This window comes from Sceloporus occidentalis, unplaced genomic scaffold (genome assembly GCF_023333645.1).
Source record: "Sceloporus occidentalis isolate IW3139 unplaced genomic scaffold, rSceOcc1.0.p SCAF_1, whole genome shotgun sequence".
NCBI classification, from domain to species: Eukaryota; Metazoa; Chordata; class Lepidosauria; order Squamata; family Phrynosomatidae; genus Sceloporus; species Sceloporus occidentalis.
In genome coordinates, this window is record NW_028316981.1 from 65,050,372 (window position 1) to 65,078,169 (window position 27,798).

A 27,798-nucleotide genomic window follows, 5' to 3' on the forward strand; every position below is an offset into this window, starting at 1 on the left:
TTTCTGCAGCTTTTTCCATTACTCCTCCATTTATTTATAAACACAAAATAGTTTGAAAGATTAAATACAAATTACTCCAAAGTTCAAAAAAGACAGAGCATAAATACTTACATATTTCTCAGGGACACATGGAAATCTGTTACTTAACTGCCAAATCTAACAGATATTCTGAACATTAGTCAAATCAGGGGAGTTCCACTTTTTAAGAAGACAAACTGACTGAAGAGAGTTCCTAACTACTCTCCAGATTCATTTCTAAAGGTAAACTGCTTTATATTCATACTAACAACAGGACAGAACTGTAACGTGTGTTAGTGACACGGCTATGAAAATATATACGTAACATTACTTACAATTTGTAATCATTATACTTTTGCCCTTGCTTACCTCTATCTCAGCTCCTTCTTGGGACAATTTTGCATTTTAAAAAACAAGAATATTGGTGCAGCATCCATTTTGCCAACTGAGTAAAAAATCCCTTTTGTTCTGAAGATTATATTTAAAAGGTCAATAAGGGAGTGATTGGATAGTCTTCAACTACATTATCCAAATTCTGGGGGTTGGTTGTGACATGCTATAGTTCAGTATATTTCCATGGGTGATTTCTTCTGCATAGATTCCCTCAGTTTGCAATCTGCATTGAGTGAACTGAGGTCAACTAATTTTGCTTTACAATATGAGTACAGTGGGACCTCAGTATCCATGGACTTTCCATCCACAGATCTGAACATCTGCAGACGGCAAGCCTGCATTATCCCCAATGGTGGTACATGCATGCAGCCACATGACCATTGGGGACAACTGGACTGAAGCCCTCCCTCCCTCACCCTCCAAGGCTTCTGCCTTGGGCTTGGCTTTCAGGGCGGTGTGTAGGTGGAGACTGGAGCCGTCAGCTGGAAGGAGCTGGAGCTGAGGCTGGGTCTCGGAGCCTGGATGTTCCATCCCAGATGTTGGGCCTGGGGAGGGGCCCTCTGCGAACCCAATCCTGGCCCCAGTTCCAGCTCCCTCTGGCCAGTGGGGCTCCAGTTTCCACCTCCACACCATCCCTGAACCCAAGCCCAGGGCAGAAGACTGGGGGGGGGGGGGGAGGGGAGGGATGTCCACAGTGCATTTGTCCCTAATGGCGGCACGGCCACGCTACCATTAGGGAGAGTTGGACTTGAGCACCCACAGATTTTGGTATCCGTAGGGTGAAGGGGGGGTCCGGAACGAATCCCTTGTGGATACCAAGGGCCAACTGTATAACAACAATGGATGCTAGATACAATTGTTGAACCACTGTAAATACCAGAAGCTTTGTTGTTCTTATTAACTGCCTTCAAGTTGATCTTGACTCAAGGCAACCCTGTAGATAAGACATCTCCCAGTCTCCGTCCTCCACAGCTCTGCTTAGGTCCTGCAAATTCATACTCATGATCTCAAGAGTCATTCCATCTAACATGTGTTCTTCCTTTCTTTCTCCTGGCCTCAAACTTTCCTACCATTATTGTCTTTTCCAATGAGCTGTGCCTTCTCATGATGTGACCAAAGTATGACAGTCTCAGCTTGGTCATCTTGGCTGTCAACGATTTCAGGCTTGATCTGTTCTAGGACCCATTTGTTTGTCTTTTTTGCTGTCCATGGTATCCTCAGCTATCCCCTTACAATAAATACAATTGAAGAGCATGGATGTGAAGTGTTTTCAAGACTTGATGTGTAAATGAAAAAGAGTTAGATAGCCACATTTGTTAAAATGTAAGGCTTGATGGAGTTCAGTGATGTTTAAACAAATGAACAAGAAATGTCTAAACCTTGATCCTTAATTTAAAAGAGCACTTTAGATTATTAAAATGTCCAGATGGAATGAATGTTGCTGCCTTAACTGCTTCACCCTGCTTACTTTGAATAAAATGCAACAGGAGCTGAATTCCTGAAGTGCACCTGCTCTGCCTGTACTCATGGTTGGCTATGTGGAGCTGGGGAAACTGCTTCTTCCCTCTGAAGAAGCAAGACATGGGCCCTTGCTGCCTGCATGCTCTGGATGGCTCCATCCTTAAGTGAAGGAATGCCCTTTTGAGTCTAAGCCAAAATTCAAAATGAAATTCTTTCCAGCACCAGGAAGAATGGGTGCCTCACCCTCTGCTCCCACCAGCACTTGCTCACATACTATAAACTGGAGGTGTAACTTAAGAACTTGAAGGGTTAGCAGAAGCCTGTTCCATCTTCCATGAGACCCTACTGGCTCCTGCCCAAGCTAAAATTACTGCCTGCTGAAGCTTTTGGTTTCCCCTCTCTAATACAAGTCATGGGCATGTCAGTCAGACAGGACACTTAAAAGCAGCAGGATGGCCTATTTCCAGTGTCAGAAATGTGATCTGAAATGTAAACCCCATCTGTGTATGTAGAAGGGTAATTCACTTTGCAAATGCACTGAATCTTAAAAACTTTGCAACACAATCCTTCCTAGCTGGCACTGTAAGACTATTTTTATATCAGTCATGGAATCCATTTTGCCTTTTGTTCACTGGTATTTTTTTTCTTTAAAATTGTTCCTATTCATTAGAGACTTATGACAGCATGGAAAACATTTTCCATACCAATGAGCCAGATTGTCAGTGACCAGATATTAGAGGAGGAGGCTAGTAGTTCTTGTATTGCTATATAGCTCTAGGCTGCCTTTTTTGCTCCCTGCTGCAAGCCCCCGTATGTGTGCCCTGGGTGTTCTGCTTGCCTGAGGAATTAAAATTTATAGTTCATCTGGCATTTGGAAACATTATTTTGAGCGTTTTCAAAGAAGTAGCCGTATTAGTCTTTTGCAGCATAAAAAGGAGGAAGGGGAAGGAAAAATAAGGAAATGCAGGAGCACCTTTAACATTAACTGTTTTTTTTTTTAATTTTTGCATGAGCATTCATGGATATAAACCCACTTCCTTGGTTACAGCTGATTAGCTACTGTGTCCAGAGTGGGTTTATATCCATGAAAGCTCATGCAAATTTCTTTCTGGCAAGTAGAACACACCTCATTTCATTCTCCTTCCCTTCTCCAGAAAAAAACCAGCACCAAAGATCCTGGTGATTAACAACTACTGAGCATTTAGTAGTTTCCCCTTCCTAACCAAGGAGCTTATCTGCAAACTTTGGGTACATTTGAATGCAGCTAGTTATCTGAGTCTTGCACTTGGTATTTCTGATAATGACCTATTCTGAGAAGAAAGAGGCGAGTGTGGTCTGATCTTTTATCTGGATCTCTGATCGCATCAATGATAGCATGCTTCAGAACAAGCTTTCTCACTTGGAGGCACTGTTTCAGTCATTAGTGGGAATTTTTGTGCCATGACATTTATACTATGAGATCCTCCAGGGGTTCCATTTTTGTCATTAACTCCATAATGTAATGCAGTGGGAGAACTGGAATGCAGTTACCAAGTAATGTTTATTTTGCTGAACTCTATGTCTGTGTCCAGTGAAGTGCTGAAGTGTTTTGTATCAGTGTGCATGTGATGACTGTGCAAATATCATTTTATTACAATCCCTGACCAGAACAATGGAGCTTACACTTAGAAGTTTTCTTTAAAACTTGATTTTTTGCTCTGCTTCTAAACTTGATAAGACTTGAATATAATTAGGTACCTTTAATATCTAAGGTGACATTTCTTCTTCGTGTCACATGATGACATTTAACACTCCACAGTATATCTTGCCTGTACTTGGCTGTACCTGCCAAACAAAACCAGGCAGTAAAATTTCCTTCCAGTGGGAAAGTATATGGCTGCTCTGTATTACAAAAAGAAAGATTTTCTATTTTTGATTACATCTCCTTTAATTATGCTTCAATGTTTTTTTCCTCTCTACAGTGACAGACTCGTACTAAAATTTCACCAGGACCTTATTCTCCTTGGCACAGTAATTCTAATTATTATGGTAAACAGTACAAAGTTATTTAAGAAACAGAAGGCATACTACAGAAAAGAACATGGGCGAAATCTAGTGGTATTCTAGGGAGGAGCAGCAGATCCAGCATCTGCTCCAGAAAGACGCATAAAAAGCTCCCCAATCTCAGTTACATCATCGGTGGCAACTGGTAGTGTCCTGTTTTCTCGGTCTTCAATAAAATCCCACAGGCGAACAGAATTGAGGAACTGGGAGGGAAAAAAGACACATGTAACTCTTGCAATGTCAGTTATGGCTGAGAAACCACTAGCATTACCCAATAAGGAGTAACATTTTTTTGATTTTGAGGACCATATGCCAGCTGTGGACACCTCTCCACCCCACATACAAACACACCTTTCCTTCCCATTAGATAATCTCTGCTGTGGAAGACAAGAATTCCTTTCTAGCGTAAGAACCATCCCCCTTCAGACTAAAAGTTTATATTGTCCAGCATTCTGTTCACACACTGGGCAAGTAGATGTCACTGGGAACTGATAGTATCCACTCCTTGTGTTCAGCTATCCTTTTTACCTCTTTCTAGAGTTCTAAAGAGTATTACAACAGGCCATGGCCTGGACATGGTGAACTCCACAAGGGCAAAGTTGGCTGTGTCACACAGGTAAGTTCATATAAGACTAGCAATCATCACAAAAAACACAGAATTCACTAACTAGGCAGAAGCACTGATTTGCACAGAGTCAGTTCTGTCCCTCTCATGATTTGATGGAGAAGTAGACATATTAAATTATAATGCTCCTACGATAAACAGAGTCATTAATTAAATGTCCACACTCTCTAGGTCTCAACTAGAGTAAGGTTGTAAAAGTTCTTACACACTGTGGTGCCAAAGGCTTTTAATATTTAATTGTTTCCAGGGAGGCTTCTTATTGGGGCATTTGCTTTGGTAAATTTTTAATGGGTTTATATTTTTACCTAGTATTTTTTAAGGATTTTACATTTTGACTTGTTATATTAATGTAATGTTCTAATTGTTTTTGGGGTTTTCCCCCCTCTTGTTTTTAAGCATCTTTTGCTTTTGTGAGCCACCTTGGTTCTAATTTGGGAGAGAGGTAACATATAAATAAAATAAATAATAAGATTGAACTGATGAAGAAATGGGGTAATGTGCAATAACATCCAAACCAACCAGGTGAAAGCAGCTATGTATATTTGAACACTTAGTGCAGTCTTCCCCTTGAGAGAGAGTAAAGGTTGAATTCAGGAAGCAAACAGCTGCTTGTGAAGTTAGGAAGTGGTGAAGCAACAGCAACATTTCTCTGTCCCACCACCTTCACAGGTACTGGAAAATGGATAGCCTTCTCAGGTCCCACACTGTGGAAGTTTCTTTCTAGAAAGGGTAGACTGGCACTCTCCTTGCTATTCCTCCATAAGCAAGTGAAGACCTTTTTTTTAAATAGGCCTTTCAGTGTCTGCTTAGGGGAAAACACCCTTCATGTGCAGTGTTGTTTTTACTTGTTCTTTTTCATGGTTATGCTTTTAATGGCTTTTAATCTTACAAAGAGCTTAATTACATTAATGTTTGTATGATGTAATATTTTTAGATATATCTGTTTTAACTTTTCTAAGCTGCCTTGAGACTCATACTGGGGAAAAGGTGAGATATGAATAAGTGTAATAACACAACCATGGATTATTTATGATTACAGTCAAGGATGTAAGCACAGATGTATTACGAAAAGTATAGTTGTCCACACTAGAGTTTTAAAAAAGATTACTAGATGATCAAAACAAGTAAATATGCAATTTGCAATGCTATTTAAAATCACAGTCACTAGGTAGAATGTTGCACGTTGGTTCAGTCAAGCATGTGCATTTTAAAATGCCAAGTAATTATGAAATAGAAAGAAGTGAATTGTTAAAAAAAAAAAAAAAGGGGGGGGAGGAATCAGATTTCTAGGGAGTAGAAGCTTAACCAAAATGTACCCTGTTCCCCAGCTGTGCTAAAACAGAGATACTTGGAAGCTGTTCATGAATGCTGAAAAAAATATGTTATTGACAATGTGTCAGATCGCTCACGTTGACCTGAGAGTGAATACACAGATGTAATGGGACATCTTACCCGGACAGTCCCCTCAGAGCTGAGCTGTTTTCGTGGTTTCTCTGGTTCAGCTCGTCTCCCATCTGGATAGGCATGCAGGTACAGACACTTCCCCCCAAAGGGACAGGTCCCTTTGCCCTGCTCAAAATACTTGCAGGCCTTTCTCCTGGAACAGAAAAATCAGAATACACTATTTTTATTTACAGTAAGATTTATACCACACTTTATTGTCCAGGTTACTAGTGTCATCTTGACTAGTATAAAAAACATGGGGAGAAAATAAGTACAAAACATAGGAAATTAAAAAGTAATGTAAAAAGCAGCAAAGGTTCTCTCAAGAGAAAGGAGGCTGGACATGATAGGATTGATGGCAGCTGGACAGTATTAATTTCCAACTTTATTTTTTTTTAAATGGTACCTTATCTTCACTCAGTTGTGGAAGTGGATACTTCCCATCTACAGTGGTTTAACCCCCCCCCCAAAAAAAAAGATGGTAAGAACCATGGATTGTCACACCCCATATTATTCAATAGTTGGCAATGTGTACACCACTGAACAATAAGGAGTGTGGCAATCTGTGGTTGGTTGAATCTGCAGATCATTAGCCTGTTGATACAAAGGGCCCGTTGTATTATGGTTAGGATAGACGTTATGTTTCACTGTAGGACTCTATTTAAGATAGACCTATTGTTTAAAAATAGGCTGTCAGCCTAACTGAAGTGAAATTAGTTTTCTGTGTATGCATGCTAAAATGTCCAACCATGAAATCCTAGCAAATCAGATAGATACTCTTTAGGGGCTCTTAGGAAAATACTTCATTAACTCCCAAAATACTCAAGAACCATGTATTGGTAAATTGTGGTCTCTTAACTTTGGACTAATCATATCCCTTTATTTTTTACTGAACCAAGAGTAAGCAACACCAGTATATACAGCAGTCCAGCTGCATTGGCAAGCTAGCCATCTGCAGACTGGACCATCTGTGGTTTGCCACAGCCCAGATTATTTAATGGTGGTGTGTGCACACAGATGAATTGATGTACAAACGTTTGCCACCCACTGAATAATATGGGGCACAACCATCTGTGTTTTTTCCTATCCACAGTGGCCCCCAGAACTGGACCCCTGTGGATGGGAAAGATCCACTGTAATTGTAAGACAGGAGGTTTGGGGAATAACATATTGTAGAAACCTCTCCCTTTTAATTTATTTTTAAATTAAAATCTGAAACTTTGGGCCTGAACAGACAGGCCAAAATAAAGCTGCTTCAAGTGACTTTGGAGGTATGCTGTTTAAATGCTGCATGCGTCCTAAGAGGCTGGAAGCCACACCAAAGCAACACTCCAGTCCTAAGGGCTAGAGCACACCTTTGGCACAGCTTTTGGCCTCTTAAGATGTGTGTGTCATTTAAACAGCATACCTCCAAAGTGACCCAAAGCAGCTTTATTTTGGCCTGTCTGTTCAGGCCTTTGTCATACAAATCTAGTGCATTAGGACCTACATATATAGTTTGGTGGTTAGTAAGGCAACTTTTCCCAGATACTAAGTTCAAACTGTAGCAAAGACAATGGGGTAGATTACTTTGTTAAGAGGAAAATCTACTCACAATAAAATAGAAGCTGCACATAGCTTCCATTTTATTTACTGCAAACGTTTCTGATTATACCTTCATTGGCATTCCAGGTATAAGAGACAGTGGTACAACAAAATAACCTTGTCTGTACTTCTCAAGTACTTAGCACCAAGTTAGCACACTGAAATGAATACTGAATATAAATTATATTTAGCAGGAGAAATTTCCAAAGAACTATGTAGTTTATTGTAGAAAGAGTCCCACTTGTAACAGTATGGAGAATCAAAGATTAAAATTTTGGCTTGACATGTTGGAATGTAGGAAAAACTAGTAAAGAGGAGGAAATCATAAAGTCACTAATGTGCCAAGCTTCCTATCTTTTCCAGAAATCCCAAGTGATTTTTCTGGGGGATTTGTCCACAAATGCTGTAGAACAAATAGTTATAGATTGGAAGGAATACTGCCAAATGTTTTCTTCTCTTGTTAAATAGCTTGTTTTGGAGTTGTCACACTCTGATTTTCTAGGAGAGTAAGTGATTTATACCCTTTAAACATAGGAGCACACCACCAGAGGCCCAAGCTGCTTCTTCTGATGAGCAGCTGCAGATTTCAGCTGTAGATGTATTAATAGTACAGCCCCTGATGTGACTGATAAGCATAAACACTGCATAAATACAGAGCAATGCAATGTACACAACAAAAGATTAGCCTTCTCAGAAACACAAAGTTTTAGAGACCAAGAGTGAAGGTCACCAAATCAAAGAGCTGACATTTTGTATATGTAACAAGCATTTGACCAAATGCTTGACAGATTAGTAGGATATGTATACAGCTCACTGCTATGTTACATAGAACTAAAAACCCTTGGCCTCAGTTTTTCATTGCCTACTCACAGGAAAGAACAGAAGACATGAAAACATCAAAGGTGGAGTTGGTTCAGATCTTATGTGTTTCTCTAACCACCCCATACTTCTTGTTCAGTTCCATGATAACTCAAGCCAGGGATAGGGAACAATCCATTTTTTTTTTAGGCTGTAACTTCCATAATCTCTTCCCATTGGTCATGGTGGGAATACTAGATCAAAATATTTAGAGACTCAAAGGCTCCCCTGCACTGGCTTAAACAGTGGAATTATAAGGGGGAAAATTCCCCTTAGGCAAAGGAATGACAGACTCTATTTTTTAAAAAATTCCCCATAGAGAGACTGAAATGTCAGGAGTTAAAATCAAGGCCTCACGGCTGTTCTGGAGAAAATTGTTCTTACAATGCTTTGTGGTCTGATTTTCTATTTCCAAGTTACCGTCTAAACTTACAAATTATCAACAACCATTTCCAGATGCTGCACCTCAGTTTGAAACACTGTTGACATCACTGCATTCTTCAAAAAGACACAATAGCAGTACACTACTGAACTATATGAGAAAGAAATTGTACGCCAAGAGCATGTGGCCCCACAACATTCCCTGTGTCCCAAGGGTAAGCTTGAATACATGTCCCAAAGCAAAAGAGCCTGAGCTTCCCATCTGCCAACACTCATTTTAATCTTTAAACTGAATAAAGGATGGCCATGACACTGGGCTCTGGGAAAGATTCACAACGGGGGTCTATCGCTTTAAATTTAGCAACAAACAATAGCCACTTTCTAGGTTGTTGAGACACCAACATACTATAATGTATTTTTTTCGTTGCCTAGTAGTCTGGAGTCCTAGAGGTTTGCTTACCAAAGGATGCTTTATCATTATGCCTGAACCAAATCCACATTAATACACTGTAAAAACAAATACCATTAGAAGCTTGTATAGACAAAAGGCTAATGCAAGTCTTAGTCTAAACTACAGGTGATGCACTGAAAATGGCACTTATGTCAGAGGTGACTTGACCCACCCCAGTTCTTCCAGTAGGCCTACCAAGCCCATGGAGGCCACAGAGCAGTGGGCAGGGGTGGCCAAACTGCAGCCCCCAACTGCCTGATTTCTATCAAGACAAAAGGGTAAATTACCTCTTCCAAAAGCTCCAGGAGTGATGATTCACCTTTTAACTGGACTCTAGCACTGTTCACGTTTAAAAACACCTGTTTTTCAAAATCAGAGGTGGATTTCCAGCCACTTCTGGTTTTGTCTTCCCTTTTTGATGGGGAGGAGGGCATCCATATAGTCTCTAGACATGCCAAAGTTGTCCACCCCACCTATGATGATGGAATTAAATTCCATGCTGTTATGCTGATTAGGTATACAGCAGATTCACTCTTTTTTGTATTTAATACTTACAAAGCGCCTGGGTTCTAACAAAGGAATACATACTGATGTAGATGAAGCCATTGGAGGAATAAAGCCTGTGAATCCTTTCTCTTATCTAACACTTCTGATTTCAAATTATTTTAACAATACCTACCCCACTCCCTGCTTAAATGCTTCAATCAACTCGTTCTTCTTGGTCTGGTCTTCTACCCAATACACACTGGGAATTACAAACTCTGATATCACACGACATTCTGGGCAGGACCTTGAATGGAGAAAAAAGAGAATTATACTGAAAATCTTGTATTTTAACCTTTTGTTACATTAATATTGTCTTAAAAGTATCTTAAAAGACGTAATCACAGAACTGCATTTCTTAGAAATACACATTACCTTATTTGTAATTCCTAAATTAAAAAGTCAAACTTTTATGCAATCATGTAAGCTACAATTGTTACACCCCAAAAAGTTTTAAAGAAGTTTTAAACTGTTTTTGTCTACCCTGTAGGATGAATCTAGAGTTCAGGAAGGGGCATGGATGGGTAGATTTGTTGAAGAACAGTGACCAAAAAAGTAAACCTTTACCATTCAAAGAGTGCCAGGCAGGCTATCAAGTATAAAAAGACTATACATATTGACACCAAAATTCCCTTTTCCATTTCCCTGGCTTTTTCTTTAAAACTTTTATCCATTTTCCTGAAACAATCTCAATTAAAAAACAAACAAACAACAGAGATGATATTACATCATGTATTTATTGAATTCTTTAAAACTTAAAATCCAGTTTTTAAAAATAGTCAACACAAGCTTCTTTGGAAACTGACTGCTAACTGAAGAAATAAATCTGTTTTGAAACTGTGTTCAAATTACTCTGAGAGAGAAATTGCAATACAAATAATCTCCACAATGATAAACGACTGAACATTTTGTGCTTGTTTTAAAGCTGCATTCCCTTTTTGTAGTAATAATTAATTATCTCTTTGCTAAACTATATAATGAATCTAAACTCCTGTTTTACAACCCCCCCAATGAATGTTTTGAAATATTTTTTTTCTTTTATTAACATAGTTATGTGTATAAAGTGTAATTTCTAAACCAATCTCATTTTTATCACTGAGAGTACAGTATTATTGTGGAAGAAATGTACTTTGCACCTATCTAGAAAGAAAAATGGCAGGCTACTAAATTCAGTCAGTCACAGTTTGCTGTCCCTTGTCAAAATATTCACATCATTAAATCAACTGAAACATTTAGAACATCCGGGAAGAATTTTTTGGAATATTATAACACTCGATTAACCACAACTTCCTATAGAGCATTTACTGCCGTAGCCCCTAAATTGTGAAACAGTCTACCGGAAAAGATCTGTCTTATTACCACCTTAAATGCCTTTAAGAAGGCACTTAAGACGGATCTCTTCCTGCAGCCTTGTCCACCGGATTCTGTATAAGAGATTATGGTTAATGCTCCACCCCTCATTATATTGTATAACCATTTGATGATTGGATTTTAAGGAACTAATAGGAAGGTGTAATTCAGTATTAGTATTTTATAGATTTTTTCTCTCGATTGTACTGTATTATTTTAATGATGCAATCCCGCTTTGATCCTTGGGAAAGGCAGGAAATATAAATAAAAATTATTATTATTATTATTATTATTATTATTATTATTACCTTTTCTTTGAATTTAGGAGTAAACCAGTTAGCTTTCCTATAACAAAAAACAAAAAAACAACAAAAATACCTTATCACATATAATAATAATAATAATAATAATAATAATAATAATTTATGTTTCCCCGCCTCTCCCGATGGATTGAAACGGGGTTACAGACTATTAAAACAATTACATAAAGACTCTATAAAAATATAAAAAGATTACAACAATATACCATCTATTAATACGACAGTCACATGACATGCATAACCAGGGTAAGGCAGAGAGTCGTTGGCAACAAACGCGTGTATCTTCACTCTTCAGGGGGGAAAGCTTGGCAAAAGAGAACAGTTTGAGTCTCTTTTTGAATGTTTCCAAAGGGATCATAAGGCGGAGCTCCTTGGGAAGACTATTCCAGATCCGCGGGGCCGCTATCGAAAAGGCCGTTTGGGATGTGGAGACATATTTGGAAGATGGTGTTTCCAATAAATTCTTCGCAGATGTTCTGAGTGTGTGGGGTGGATTATATGGGGAGATGCGGCCCCTCAAGTAACTCGGGCCCAAGCCATGTAGGGCTTTATAGGTGATAACCAACACCATGTATTGAGCTCGGAAGCGAATAGGCAGCCAGTGAAGATCTTTCAATATAGGTGTTATATGGTCAAACCTAGATGCACCCGTGACCAATCTGGCTGCCATGTTCTGTACTAACTGAAGCTTCCGGGCTTGGTACAAGGGTACCAAGGGTGGGCAACTGTGAAGGTGGTATGGAGCAATTCCCCCCCTCCCTCGATGCACCTTTCTAGTTGTCCAAACCTTTGTGTTTCATCTGGAAGTAATTAACATGACTTACAGCAGCCATTTTGGTCAATGTTCACTACTGGGGTTAGGTTGGGAGGGGTGTAAATTGTCACATTTGTAGTTGGTTTTTTGGATGTGTGGGACCAGTTTGGGAGCAAAAATTGGGAGGCTCTTGGGGCAGGGGTGGTGGTTCAGGATTCCAAGTGACTAGAGGGCTGCACTTTAGCCACTCTGACTAGTGTTGACAATGATACAGTTGGTCCTCCACAGTTACAGGGGTTTGGAGGTGCAGGACCCCCGCAAAAGTGGAAAAACCATGACTAGCTCTAGGCACTCTCCAGAGATATAACCCAGTACCCGACCCAGGGATCTCCGCCTGCCCTCTGTCTCTGCCTCTCTCCCCCATGGCTGGGATGCATGTGGAGACACTGGGTGCAGCAGAGAGAAAGACCTTGGAATGCAGCCAGGATGGCCACCAGAGGCATGTCAGGAGTGCTGCCCCTTCCCTCCCTCCTCTGCTGGGCCATGTCAGCTGCCAAGAGAGAGGGACCAGGGTCGACCGGGTGGAATGTGGCAGAGCCAAGAGGAGTGCAAGGACAGATTCCTAAAGGGCTGGCTGGCTAGCAAGTCAACTGGATACGGGGTTACCTAGCAAGAGGGCATCCAACAGAGCACCATATAGCAGCAGCAGGAGCAGGGATGGAGGGCTCTCAGGGGAATCTCCTGTATCCTGAGTCCAGCCACCACTCTATCCATTCACTCTCCATCCTCAGGTAAACTCACAAATAATCAAATATTTGCATATATTTTCTGAATCATACAGCTATACTATGAAATCTGTGTGCCTCACTACATTATATGTATGTTCTGCCCTGTCTTTATTCCAACTATCACAAGTGCAGGCTGTACTTTTGCAGCAATATCTCAACAACAACAACAACAACAAAAAAAAAAAACCATTGTGCAAGTATATCTCAATGACATTTGCTGACTTTCTACTAATTTCCCTGACTAATTTCCATTTCAGTGATCTTCAAGAAAGTAACGTCCCCGATGCTATAAGCTTACAGATTTCCATTTCTGTAAACTATAAGCAACATTTCCACTGTGCATTTCCAGTAAAATGTCCTAAAACCTCTCAACTGATTTGCACCACCATTCTAGAATTATAAGGGATTATAACCTTAACACACAGGAAGCAATAGGCATTGCAGAGTTCCAAAACACAGCACTGCATAGGATATTTAATAGTTACAAGGCACATAAATATTAAAGCATTAGGCAGAAAAGTTAGCCTTGTGTTAGGCTAGACCAATGCTGGAACAGTTGTTGGTAGGAGCAGGAAGCTACTTCATACTCCCCCTTCTTGTGAATCTTTGGCGGTCAAGTGCACAGTCAGCCGAGCCTCTTTTCTACGATTTCTTATGTGTTAGAAAATTACACCACATGTGGTCAAAATGTCATCAAAATCTGAGAATACCATAATAAATGCACAGCTGTACCAAAAATCATGGTGCCGACCAAATGACAATTCCCAGAATTCCCTAGCACTGAGCCACGACTGCTAAAGTCATGTCAAACTGGAATATATCTGCAGTGTGGATACAGTCCAGGGCTCAAAAAATGAATCTGATTAAATGTCATGCCTATTAATTTAATTTTAGTCCCTCCTCACTTCCACACACATACACATACACACCCGCTCAATTATTTTACAGGAATGGGTGCTTTATGTCTATCTGATACTATGGAGAGGAAATATAATTAATTTTCTTTGTTACTAATGTTGATGATTTCTTCTGGGTTTTTAAATATTTTTTTATTTTTTGCTTGCTCCACATACACTAGCAAAACCAAAGTTCAGGAGATTATTACTCCATTTGTTACAAATACATATTTTTTAAAAAAGTAAATTCCATTTATAATAATTGTTTGAATACACTGTATTTTAATATACCAATTATGATACTTTTATACCAAATCAGATTGTACATAATCATATTTTATGTTCCTAAAGTAACAGAGTGACTTTCAATCTGTAAAAAGTGTTGTTGCATTTTTTTCCAATTTTTATGAAAATTTCCTTTTAAAAAAATGGGAAAAAAGTTTTTTTCCATGGCTTTAAAATTTCTGGAAATTTTACATCTCTATGAGGAGGTCCTCTCCTGGGTTACGACCAATTGTACCTGTGACCTTGGTGGAAGAGCCTAAATGCACAGGCTGTTTCGTAAGGAACAATACCGTCCTTCAATTAACCTGGATTTGACCTATACAGGCCTTTATTTGTTAAAATCAGCACTTTGAATTGTACCTGGAAACAGACCAGCAGCCAGTGGAGCTATTGCAACAATGCAACTGTATGCTCCCGGTAGCCAGCCCCAGTTAGCAATCTGGTTGTGGTTCTTTGGACCTCTTGAAGTTTCCAAACAATCTTCAGAGGCATCCCCACATAGAGTTAATTACAGTAATCCAACTGGGATGTAACTAAGCCATGTGTCAATAAGGCCAGATCTGGCATCTCAAGGACTCTAGCAGTGGCACACAAGTTCCCAAACTCAGAGTTGAATCCAGGAGCACAACCAAGCTGCAAACCCATGTCTTTGTGGGGAGTATAGCTCCGTTCAGCACATCCTTATTCTCTGATATGCCTTTTGAATGATCAGGAGCACCTGCCTTGTCTGGATAAAGTTTCAATCTGTTCATCCTCATCATTACTGATGACAGGCATCAATTTAGGACCAAAATAGCTTCCTTGCCTTGTGATGGAAAGCAGTAATAGAGTTGGTTTTGTCCATATACAGATGCCACTGAACCCCAAAACTCCAGACTACTTCTCCAAGCAGTTTCACATACATATTGAATATCATGGGGGACACAACCAAGCCCTGAGGACCCCACAGGCCAATGACCAGTGTGTGAGCAGGAATCCCCCAGTACCATCTTTTGGGTTCACCCCTCCAGGAAGGAGCAAAGCCACTGTAAAACAATACCCCACCCTAGCAAGGTGGCCCAGAAGTAGAAAGCAACTGAAAGGTCCAGCAAAACCTACAGGACACAGTCCCCGTGTCTAGTTCCTGGTTTAGGTCATTCACAAAGGCAACCAAAGCTGTCTCTGCCCCATAAACAAGCCTGAAACCCAACTGAATGGGTCAGAATAATCAATTCCATCCAGAAACCCCTGGAGCTGGGAGGCCACCACATGCTCCAGAACCTTGCCTAAAAATGGGATGTTAGGGATTGATTGATAATTCTCCAGAAAGCTGGGACCCAAAGACAGCTTTTTAGTAATAGTTTTATAATGGCCTCCTTTGGGTAAGGTGGAATTCTGCCTTGTTTTAGCAAGACATCAACCACTCCCTCTACCCAGTCAACATCCCTCTAGCTCTAGCTTTTTTAAATGAACCAGGAAGGACAATGATCTAACATACATGTAATGGTTCTCAAAACTTGGTTGGTGTGCACAAGAGAGAGGCTTCTCAGTGGTGACCTCAAAACCACCAAACTCCTTTCCTACTGCCATGAGCCTTGCTGCTCCTATACAGGCACTCATGCAAAAATTCTGTGCCTCTTCAGTGCTGCTTCCACTTGAAGAAAGGTATAACCATTTCTATTATGAAAGAGCAGGCTACAGAAACCTACTTTATGATGGGATTCTCAAACTGCTTGACTCCTCTCCACTGTCGGATACAGGACAAACAGTAGGTGTGGTTGCAGTTTGAAAGGATTCCAAATCTTCTTTCAGATGCAGATGGCTTGTCATATACTACTTCCATGCAGATACTGCACACCTTGTCCTGACTTGCCTGAAAGGCAAAGGCCTTCTCCATCTCATGTTCAAAGGTAGCCATGCACATCTAGATAGGGAAGGAAAAGACCAACATTTCATTTTAAAAGGCAGTAAGAGAGAGAAATTATGTCATTATGCCATTACAGCACAATCATGCTTCCATTCAGGCTTTAAGTTTCATTAAGTTCAGTGAGATTTATTCACAGGTATAGAACAGCAGCCGAAATGAAAGAGGAAGAAAAATAATAAAAATAGTGTGTTTGTTGCATAAGAAATTCCCTGAAAACTAGATATGCTGCTAAACTGATAATAGCAAAATTTTATTACTAATAAAATGAAACTTGCAGTATTAAAATATAACTTTTCCACTTTGCTTTTTACAGAAACCCCTTACCACCACCACCCATCTTTTGTGTATACCAATGTTAACATCTTTGGCCCTCCAGACAGACAATAGGAAATACATGAAGTGTGCCAAGCATACAAAAACCATGTGGTACAGTTCATATTAATAAATTCATTGCAGATAAGAGGGTTATGCTAAGAAAGCAGGTTACAGCAACCCTAGAAAACTAGAGGCCAGACATGGCCTGAAGTTGTCACCGTGGACTTAGTTCCAGGCTTTTAAAAAAGCAACAAGCCAAATTTATACACACAGCTCTGACTAGCCCACTTGTGTGTTTTAACTACAACAACAGGCAATTACATGACAATTATAAACAGACAATTATAAACAGGCAAGTACATGGACTCCTGTCTGTAATGCTAACTTTTATCTTTCAACTTTCTGGTTTACATGATGCACAAATCTAGGATGCACTGCAAGATTTTACATCAGGGCCCACATGTACCTCCAGATGTGTTAAGAATGGGAAACTGGCAGCTAATTCAACACTTGGCATAATGTGTGTGTTTCTATGTGCCTACAAGTCACCTGTACAATCAATTCAAAAATAACTTTAATCATAACTATTACACAGATTCACATGTACATCTGTTGAATCAATGGCTGGATTAAAAATGTAAAGCAGGCATTATCTTCTATAAATTACCACACAAAATAAATGTATCTCTCTGATCCTGTTCCTTATGGTTGATATGACTGACAAAGGAGAATCACATTGTCTTAAAAGTGTCATGGTCTGCAGTTGCTTCATTTGTCTAATTTGGTATGCCAGTTTTCTAACAGAATTAATTTCCAAACTCTGCTATACCAGTTATCTATACGCATGGTTTAATTCTCTTTCAAACTGCCCACATTGACTTGCCTCACTGCTACCAGTGGGAAAGAGGTAAGATTCTTTTTGGAAGTATATCTTTTCCTATCAATATTTAATCATGCTAATCCAAAAACATGTAGACATATTTCAATGGGTAAGCTTTTATTGCTCATAACCTAAGTCCTGTTCCCAAGGATTACATGTTACATTATATCTTCAAAAATTGTTTAACAAGTTATGCTTTGTAGGAAAACTATACAGTGGAAACCTCGTCTCCTATCTGCAAGTGTGAAAAGGGGCACAGGAGTCTCACAAGCTTCACTATTGCTCAGTTCTGCAGTGGAAAACTACAGTTCACTTTCAGGTCTCAAACAGGACACTAAAGACCAAGGAAAACACAAGCCTCCAAAACATTTTAAAAATAATATACAATCAAATCATTTCAATTCTACCTTCTCATGTGTTTTCCTCTGTTCTGGATCAAAGGGATGAAGTACTTGCAACCCACAGATTTCACACATTTGCCCATGGAGGTACAGACATCGATCACCAAACTGGCACATGCCAGCTGCCGCATAGGGACACAACTGTTCACCATCTGTGTATGAACTTCCAGGTTCAACATCCTCTTCTTCAAGCCCACTGCGGATTGCGTCCAAATATGAATGGGGCTTTGTTTCAGGAGTATGTGTTGGAATACTGCAACTTGCAGAATCATTCACAGTGCTGGATCTCGTCCTTTCCTCATTTGATCCACATAAATCTTGGCAGAGGAGAAAGTAATTATTTGATCCCATTCATAAACAGGAGGCTATAAAACAATAGCAGGCTCCTCATGCAATTTCAATTATAAATGTAGTAAGCTATTAGCTGACACTTTTTTTTGCCAGCTTTCATCAAACATGAAAAATTTATTTTCATCAGCAAACCACAGAAAGCTTTTTATCATCTTTTGTGATAAGTAAGTTCGCAAAAGTAAGTCCACAAAAAATGAGTCATGTAAGCCAATGCACCAGCAAAGCATGCATCTCAGTTTTTTTAAAAAAAAGGTTGGACAAATTACTGCATAATGGCAACATGCCAATCATGATAAAAGGCACAGCTAATAACGGTTATACATAAAGGGAGGACTTGCAATTTTCAGAAACCTTGGAGGTGAGTGCTGAATGGAATTTGTTCTGATCATAACAATTTCCTCAGGTAAAACATTTCATTTTTCTCCACAGCAATGAGTAACTATTGTTCACTTATATGAGAGAAATAAACAGTCTGGGACGTGGGGAGGTAAACCTGCTTTTCTGTCTCAAACCATGAAAAATCAAATATGAGCACAATTGAACAGTATCATGCTGCATTTTGTTCTTTGGTCACTCTACTTTGTAGGAGTCACATCCATTTATGTATTTACAATATTTCTGTGCCACACTATATACTTAGTGGAAATTAAAAAATAAAATCAAGAACAAGTCTTAAAACTTCTAAAAGGGCCAAACTATTATTACCTAATGGCAATATGCCGATCATGACAACATGCACAGTATATAATATTATTATCAGTAGTGGACTGGATGACATCTCATCAGTACAGGACTGGGTGCGGGCAAACAAATTGAAACTTAATCCAGAAAAGGCAGAGGTGCTCTTGGTCAGTTGGAAGGCAGATCAGAGAATAGGGATTCAGCCTGAGTTAGATGAGGTTACATTCCCCATGAAGACAAAGGTTCACAGTTTGAGTGTACTCTTGGACTTGGCTATGAACTTGGAGGCCCAAGTTTCTGCAGTGACCAGGAGTACTTTTGCAAAGTTAAAATTTATATGCCAAATGCCCCTGTTCCTTGAGATGTTGGATCTGGCCATAGTGATAAATAACTTAATTGCATCTCATTTGGGCTAGTACAGTCAGCTCTCTGTATCCACAGATTCAAGCTTCCATGGTTTGCAAATATTTTAAAAATATATAAATTCCACAAAACAAACCTTGATTCTGCATTTAGTGGGACTTGAGCATTTTGTTATCAAGGGCAAACTGTATAACATGCTGTACATGAGGTTGCCTTTGAAGAGTGTTTGGAAACTTTAACTGGTACAAAAAGCTACAGGCAGACTGTTAACTGGGGCAGGTTACAGAGACCATACAGACACCCCTGTTGAAACAGCTCCACTGGTTGTCAGTTTGTTTCCAGGCACAATATAAAGTGCTGGTCATGAACTAGACTGTATATTCCTGTGTGAGCTGGTCCTGTATAATCAGGAGAAGCCTTTCTCTCAGTCCCACCACCATCACAAGCATGATTGGTGGGAATGCAAGAAAGGGCCTTCTCAGTGGCTGCCTCGAGATTCTGGAACTCCCTTCTCAGGGAGGCCTTCTTGTTCTTCTGGTGGCAGGCTAAAATCTTTTTATTCAGACAGACTTTTAAAACAGCAAGCTTTTAAAGGGTGGGCTAGGGAGTGATGTATGGTTTTAATTGAACTGCTTTAACAGCACTTATCATTTTAACTTTGGGTTTTTTTCCTCTTTTACTGTGCAATTTATTTTAATACTGTAATAGTTGAATTCTATTTTAATGTTCATTTTTTTGTATGTTTTTAATTCTATTCTGTTAAGTTTGGATCTGCTTTGAGTCTCAATTCTAGGGGGAAAGCAGGATGGTGATGATTAGAGGAAGAATAAAAAGTAGTTAGTAAAAGCCCCAGTAGAACACTAAACAGCTGAAATTTAAAAGAAAAAACTTTGCCTGACACCAAAATGAACACACATACAAACCCATCTCGGAGGACATTCTACAGCCATGACACTAGCACAGAAAAGACCCTATCCTTACAAGCCACTCATCAGATATGACTTAGGAGCACCCAGAGAAGAGCCTCGTAAGAGGACATCAGGATTGAGGTAATCTTCAGGTAAGCTAATGCCAAGCCACTTAGGGTTCCACAGGTTCAAACTAAAACTTTGAACAGGAACTTGAAATTGACTGGGAACCAGTACAGCTGACAATAGGACTGATGATAAGCCAAAGGTGATAAAAGATACTCTCAACCACTGAAGCCACCTATGTGAGAATTCTGGATCAATGGTAATCTTCTGAATGGAATGCAGGGAAGAACCATACTCTAAGACTCCAGGGACACAGATCTCTGCAGAAAGCTAGGGGGAAAGTAAGTTTCAAAGGCTTCACAATATTTTTAAGGAGATAGGGAAGCGTGCAACAGCAATTGGAATTTATCCACCTTTGTCTTGTATAAATAATTTTCCTTCCTACAAACCACATCTTAGCGGTTACTGACAAATGAAATACAAAGGAAAGGAAAATGGGCTAGAATATGGTCTTACCATCAGCATGCTATATTCATATCAGCCAAACAATAGACAACCATTTGGAAAATTGGGACTTGGAATGAAACTTGGAGAATAATATAATGAGAAGCAGTAAATAAATGAAGACACTGAAGTACTGACTACCCACTCCCCCTTACCTCTGTCCCTGAGTACTAGGGTTTTCTTTTCCCGTCTTCCAGGCTCAAGTACTTTACTTTTGGTTACCGGCGTATTTTGGTCTGGCAGAGAATTAAGGCTGTGAAATGGTGGTGCAGAAGCATAAAGTGGCCTAGTCCCACCCATGACACCTGATGTAGAAGATGCAGGAGGTCTAACATGATCGTACCTGAAGAACAATAAAAAGACACAAAAGATAACTAACACAGACATTTAGATCAATGGGGTTGCATTCCTGCACAAAGAAAAAGTGCACAATAGTTGCTGTGTAGTTTCTAATGCATTCAATGCATTCAATGCAAACCAAATTTGGAAAAGGTTCTTTTTCACTGGAAAGGGTTTTTTTAAGCTAGAGAAATGTAACAGTATTAACAATGAAGTTCACTGTACACATGAATTAATTATTCTTTAGAAAAGCAATGTGCTCCAGTGGTTCCGGTCCTACCTCTCTGGGAGGTCCCAGATGGTGCAGCTGGGAGACGTGTGCTCCGATGAGCGGGCCCTTAAAACTGGGGTCCCTCAAGGAGCCATTCTGTCTCCCATGCTATTTAACATTTACATGAAACCGCTGGGAGAGATCATCCGGAGACATGGGTGCGGGGTTATCAGTACGCTGATGACACCCAAATAATTTTCTCTATGTCTCCGACTGATGCAGTGACTGAGGATGGCGTCTCTCCTCTCGTGGCCTGTCTGGAGTCAGTAATGGGCTGGATGAGGGAAAACCGACTCAAGCTGAATCCAGAGAAAACGGAGGTACTTGTGATAGGTTCCCCTGGTCCAGGAATGGCGGTGGTTCCACCTGTCCTGAATGGGGTCACGCTCCCTGTGAAGGACTCTGTGCACAGTCTGGGGGTGCTTCTTGACTCGTCGCTTCACCTGACTGCTCAGGTGAATGCGACGGTCAAGAACACCTGCTATCAGCTTCGGCTTATTCGCCAGCTGCGCCCATACCTGGCCCAGAGGGACCTTGAAACAGTGGTACATGCCCTGGTAACCTCGAGACTGGACTTCTGCAACGTACTCTACATGGGGCAACCCTTATACCAAACCCGGAAGCTACAAATGGTGCAGAATATGGCAGCCAGGCTGGTCACTGGTACTTCCAGGGCCAGCCATATAACACCGGTGTTAAAAGATCTCCATTGGCTGCCCATTCGCTTCCGGGCACAATATAAGGCATTGGTGATTACCTATAAAGCCTTAAATGGCTTGGGCCCGGGATACCTGAAGGACCGCCTCTCCCCGTATATTCCGCCCCGCACCCTCAGAACATCTGGGCAGCAACTACTTAGGGTACCGGGGGCTAGGCTCACCTCCACTATGAGGAGGACTTTTTCCATCGCCGCCCCGGCCCTTTGGAACACGCTGCCCACAGAGCTCCGCTCAGCCACCTCCCTGGCCCAATTTAGAAAGGACTTGAAAACCTTTCTATTTCAGTCTGCATTCCCCGAATAAAGTCCAACCAGACCTCCATCCCTCTTTAAGGGCAAGAGGATCGGCTAACGGGGCTTTTAGTTATGTTATTTTATTTTGTTGTGTGTATTTTTGCTAATGTATGTTGTTCATTGTATTTTATTTTGCTGTGAACCGCCCTGATCTTTGGAAGGAGCGGTATAGAAATAAAAATTTTATTATTATTATTTATTATAAAAGCAGTAAGAGTTAACAAGCTTTAGTAAATCTTTCTTTTTGACATCCTCTACCATAGGGGTGGGAGCCAACTTTCTGTTTTTGGGACTCTTTGAAACCATCAAGAATACCATAAAGGATGGAAATGGCTGGAAATGCACTTCTGGTTTAGCAAACAGATTTTTAAAAAAATGTTAAATAGTGCAAGATCTCTTGCAATCTATTCAAATGGTGACTTGCCACTCCTGAAGGCTTCTAGGAAGAGCAATTCAGCCTTTTTGCTGGCCAGAAAAAGTAAAATTTAGACAATATGGTGGGATTGATGGACCCAAAACAATTATAGAGAGCTACATGTGGCACCAATGATGTATTTTGCCTACTCCTTTTATATAACTAAAATTACCAGCAAGAGACTCTGAAATCCCATTCTTACCAATCTCAGAATGTACTCTAATTTAACTGTACAAGAATATCTTAACTCTCTTTTTCTCTCTCTCTATACAACTGAAAGGCCCACTTCTGTGAAAGAGCACTAAAGTACCCTGAGGTTACAATTTTATACTCACTTAACTAGAACTTGATGAGAGATAGTGCTAAGCAGATAATGCTAGTCTTGCAAACATCTACAAAATTAGCAAAACAACAACAACAACAACAACAACAAAACTGCTCATAAACTCTTTCCATACTCTGTCTGGCTGCAATCAGGACAGTTCTTACTGGGGTCCCTCATGCAAACGTATCTGTCAAATTAGTCTAGAAAAAAATCTAATCTGATAAAGTCAAAATGTTCTTAAATACTATCAACATAACAAAAAATCTTCAGAATTTATTCAGAAATCTAGCAGTTTGTACCTGCAGCGAGGTCCGTAAGCACACTGTCCTTTCTGGTAGAATTTGCAGATAGTAGATGGTTTGCTTGTAGACAAGTCATGTGAAAATAGGCACCTATTTCCTTCGCGGCACACCCCTTGCATAAAATACCTGCAGTAACACAGTCCAAACAACAACAGATTTCAGAAATACCATTTGTTTATCAACAAATCTGCCAAGGATCCTTCCACGCAGCCCACCTACATCTGAATTTAAAACTAACAAAGTAGAGACACAAATTAGAAACTAATTTCAAAGATGACACTTGGAACTTAGAAGTTGAAAACCTCCCAGAACTATTACTGGTTCAAATTAAACCCAGTTGCCATTTTTCTGGTGTGTTTAAGAGCCATTACTCTTCTGGTGAGTTTAAGATAATTTACCACATATATTTAAGGGTTCAAAATATATTTTGGAAGTGGGACTACAAACTGACAAGGCCTTTTGTCATGAGTTTAAGGAACACTTGGACAACTACTGTATCTAATTTGCTGTCACACATCCCCACTGTATCAAGCTTCAGCTTCTTATAGGCCTAATAGAAAAGAAGTGAGTAGGTTGGGCCCACCTGGCCCAGCTGCACAGTCACACTGCTGTCCACATTTAGGAAACATTGCCCAGTAGGAGCAAAATTGCAAAGATGCCTTTGCTAGCAATGAGGCCCATTTGGCCATCCAGATGTTGCTGTAGAGGCAAGCCTGCGAGTCCCATCATTACTTCACCAGCTACTCTACTAAAACTGTTTTAAGTGGTTTTACACCATTTTAGCAAAATTATTTTAACTGGGTTTTTAAAAAAATATATTGTAAAGTTTAAAAAACTATTTTATCTGGGAACCACCTTGTTGGATCCCTTTCTGGGAGAAGATGGAATATAAATAAAAATAAAACAAAACTAGAATCAATGGGAGCTGCAGTCAGGGTGACCAGATGTCCTTCTTTCCCAGGACACATCCTACATTTCAATCTTCTGTCCAGGAAGAATTCCAAAATGTCCTCTGTTTCAAGCATGACTAAGAAGCCTATTCAGTAACACCACATTTGCTGTCCCCCTTCGAGAAATTCATCTACCTGGCAGCCTGCCCTCGCTGCAAATAAGGTGGTAGATTGAATACTTCTAAAGTTCTTGTTTCCTAGGAGCAACAGCAGGCAAAAACCACACCCAGAGCTCAGGGAATATTTGTTTCCTGGAGGGAAAAAGGACACCAAATGTCTTGGGCAATGGGCTGTTTAAGGCACAGTGCAAATGTAGAAAGCCTTTTTTCCTTAATTTTCAACACAACGGACAAATGAGAGGAATAATTTAAATGTGGGATGTATCTGTGTCGCATGGCTCAATGCTATGGGATACTGGGAACTGTTGTTCTGTGAGATATTTAGCCTTCTCTGTCTGAGAGCTCTGGTGCCACAACAAACTACAATTCCAAGATTTCCATAGCCCTGAGCCATGGCAGTTAAAGTGGTGTTGAACTGGATTATTTATCCAGTGCAGATGCAGACAGATTCGGCCATGAAATTGTTCCTCATAAACTACAATTTTAAGCCTTTGTCTTGTTCAGAGTCCAATAGGTACTGTATATACATGCTAGGAAAGGTGAAGGGAATTCGAAAGGGAGGAAGCTCGCATAGTAGATGGACTCGATAAAAGAGAAGAAGTGGCACTAAGGGCAGGGGTCCTTGGATGTCTCATCCACAGGGTGGCTGGGGGTCGAGGTCGACTTGAGGGTGGTTAACAACAAACAAAAATACTCATGTATAATCTAGAAATTTTAATCAAAAATTGACCCCCAAAGCCTAAGTTGAGCGATCCATGGGTCAATGTAAGTACTGTACTTCAATTCTGATAAAAGAAATGAGCCATCCCTGGTGAAAGGCGAGAGTGTGATCTGCCCTGGAAGTACTGATCCCCTGTTCATCCATCCAGCCTTTAGAGTCAACACAAATGGTTATGTCTGCTGGAATTTCGCAAGCTCTTTGGCATTGCTTTCCTTTGCTTCATCCTTTAGATCCTTTGCGATGTGCTCCGAAGTTTTACCCCTGACTTATTATCCACATCCAAATCCATAACACTGGCCCCCAAGCCTGCCCTTGGCTTATATATCACATCATACGATCGTTGCGTATATACAGTATACTGTAAGCCAACAACGCATCTTAACAAAGATAGGTTCATCAGAAAAATACAGATGAGTAGAGAATAAAATACTGCAGTCTATGAAATATAGCTGTAAATCAACCCTATGAAAAGAACTCATCTATCTTAGAGAGTTCTTCACTGTGCTTTGGCCAGGCCCTCCATTCTTCTGGAATGTCCTACATTTCGTGGTGTGCCTTGCCCTCCTTTGCGGTTGGGCAGTGCCACACTCCCCTTGCCTTCAAGGGCCCCCTGTACACACTCCTCCCTCCATGAAATGTGTCTCCTCCTCCTCCTCCTCCTCTTTGTTATGGCTATCACTATGATTTTGGGGCCCATGCAAGATACAGGAGAAAGGACTATTATTATTGTTATTGTTATTATTAGGAGTCCTGAGAAGTCCATGCTAAACTCAGCCAGAGAAAGGACTACAGTTTTTATGATGATGATTACTGGGGTCCTGAGGAGAAGCCCCTGCTGAAGTGGGCAAGAAAAAGGACTACAGGGAGCATGGCTATGATTATTAGGGCCCTGCAAAAGTAGGCAGGGGGGAAGAAAGACCACAGTTATTAGTAGTATTAGGAGTAGTAGTAGTAGTAGTAGCAGTAGTATTGGGGCCCTGAGGAGAATTCCATACAAAAGTGGGTGGGGAAAAAGACAATAATAATAATAACAATAACAATAATGAGTGTCCTGCGAAGTCCAGCCTCACGAGCTGCTGATGCTGCGGGGGGCGGGGAAGGCGGGGGTGGCGCCGTGTTCCCAGGGGGAGGGGAGGGGAGGGAGGGGGAGGGAGGGGGAGGGGGTCTGGGAGGGAGGCGCTTTCCGGGGGCTCGGGGGGGTCTGCTCCCTGCCTCCGTCCGACCTGCAGGTGACGTCCTTGGTGGTGCTCATCTCTCCGCTCCCGCCTCGCCGCTGCCTCCTTCCCCGCCCCTCCCAGCTCCTCCTCCTCCTCCTCGCATTTTGGTTCCGCTGAGCGCCGCTGTGGAGGGAGCCCCAGGGAGGGAGGGACGAAGGGAGGGAGGGAGGGGACAGGCCACGGAGACCGGCCCCTTCCGACTCGGGCACCGGTTTCCGGGCGGAAGGGTTCAGGAGGCGCACTCGCGGCCTCTCTATGGCAGGGAGCACAGGGCTGGCCATAGAGAACGGGGAGGCGGGCTAGAGCGGCCGCGGAGAGCCCCAGGCAAGGAAATGGAGAGCCCTGGGATGAGCGCCCCCTGCCGGCCTCTGAGAATGGAGGCATCAAGGGATGGAGTCTCTAGGCAAAACATGCTCTGTCAATCTGTCTGTCTGTCAGTCATCCATCTTTCATCTAACAATCTGCCATCTACCATCTATCTATCTATCTATCATCTATCTACCATCTATCTATCACCTGTATGTCATCTGTTCTCTGCCAATCTATCATGTATCTATTATCCATCCATCAATCTATCATTTATTATCTATCTATCATGTATCTATCATGAATCTATCAGTCTATCAACCATCTATCATCTATTCTCATCCATCAATTTATCATCTATTATCTATCATGTATCTATCATCCATCCACCAATCAATCTCTCTATCATCGATTATCTATCATCCATCCATCAATCTATTTATCATCTATTATCTATCTATCTATCTATCTATCTATCTATCTATCATGTATCATCCATCTAACTATCTGTTCATCTATCTACCTATCATCTGTCAATCAATCAATCAATCAATCAGTCAATCAATCATCTAATCTGTCTATGTCACCTGAACTGAGAACAGCCACACTTTGACAAAATGTATCCTTGTGACCAACGTCGTCATAATTATTTCCCCCTCCTGTATGATTCTTAACACCTTTGCCTGATCAAGAAGCCAGTGGAGCTCCGAAAGCTTGAAACATGTATTTTTGTGCATTTTGAATGTTCCCATAAAGGTATCACTGTCTTGTGGCTTTGGGGCAAAACAAATCTTACAAGAGAGGCAAAAAAGGACGTCAGACTCAGGCATACCTCTTGCTTGAGATATTTGTTTGAGATGCTCCCCCCCCATGCATCTGAGGAAGTAGACTCATGTCTACAAAAGCTCATAAAAGTGGACATTTTTGTACACACGGCAGTTCACAGGCTAGTGCTCTTTCGAAGGGATATGTCCAGCCTTGTGAATGGTACTATGGCTTAGCTGAACATTGCCTGGAGTGGTGGTGGGTTCTCCTTTGGATGTCTTCAAGAAGAGGCTGGACAGCTACCTAATGGGGATGCTCTCACTGGAGATCTGTCTGTCTGTCTGTCTGTCTGTCTGCCTGCCTGCCTGCCTGCCCGCCCGTCCATCCATCTACCATCTATCATCTATCATTCATCTTATCTGTCTTTCATCTATCTATCTATGCACTGAGCAAGGGGTTGGAATTGATGGCCCATGAGGCCACTTACA

General features: G+C 40.9%; 1 protein-coding gene across 2 annotated transcripts; it reads right to left on the minus strand.

The window, feature by feature from the left end:
• On the minus strand, positions 1–26,393 carry LOC149321505 (E3 ubiquitin-protein ligase makorin-2-like). Of its 2 annotated transcripts, none has more exons than XM_089523365.1 (8): positions 26,246–26,393; positions 23,230–23,358; positions 20,724–20,911; positions 17,702–18,012; positions 15,882–16,096; positions 9,937–10,047; positions 5,993–6,137; positions 1–4,118 (listed from the first exon to the last, which is right to left on the minus strand). In XM_089523365.1, the coding sequence occupies exons 1-8, from the start codon at positions 26,272–26,274 to the stop codon at positions 3,975–3,977; spliced, it is 1,272 nt and encodes a 423-aa protein (XP_089379491.1). In that variant the 5' UTR covers positions 26,275–26,393; the 3' UTR covers positions 1–3,974. The 2 variants fall into 2 exon arrangements, with proteins under 2 accessions (XP_089379491.1, XP_089379500.1); XM_089523374.1 differs by lacking the exon at positions 26,246–26,393 and adding an exon at positions 24,318–26,020.
• Between the last annotated feature and the right edge of the window lie 1,405 nt (positions 26,394–27,798).

What these genes read in the sequence shown, in the direction of transcription:
- LOC149321505 (XM_089523365.1), bottom strand. Translation starts at nt 26,274, where the DNA reads ATGAGCACCACCAAGGACGTCACCTGCAG. An exon ending in AGAGGAAAACACATGAGAAG is followed by an intron (nt 16,097 to 17,701) that starts GTAGAATTGAAA and finishes TTCCCTATCTAG; the next exon opens with ATGTGCATGGCTACCTTTGA. An exon ending in TTTGAGAATCCCATCATAAA is followed by an intron (nt 10,048 to 15,881) that starts GTAGGTTTCTGT and finishes TCTCCATTCAAG; the next exon opens with GTCCTGCCCAGAATGTCGTG.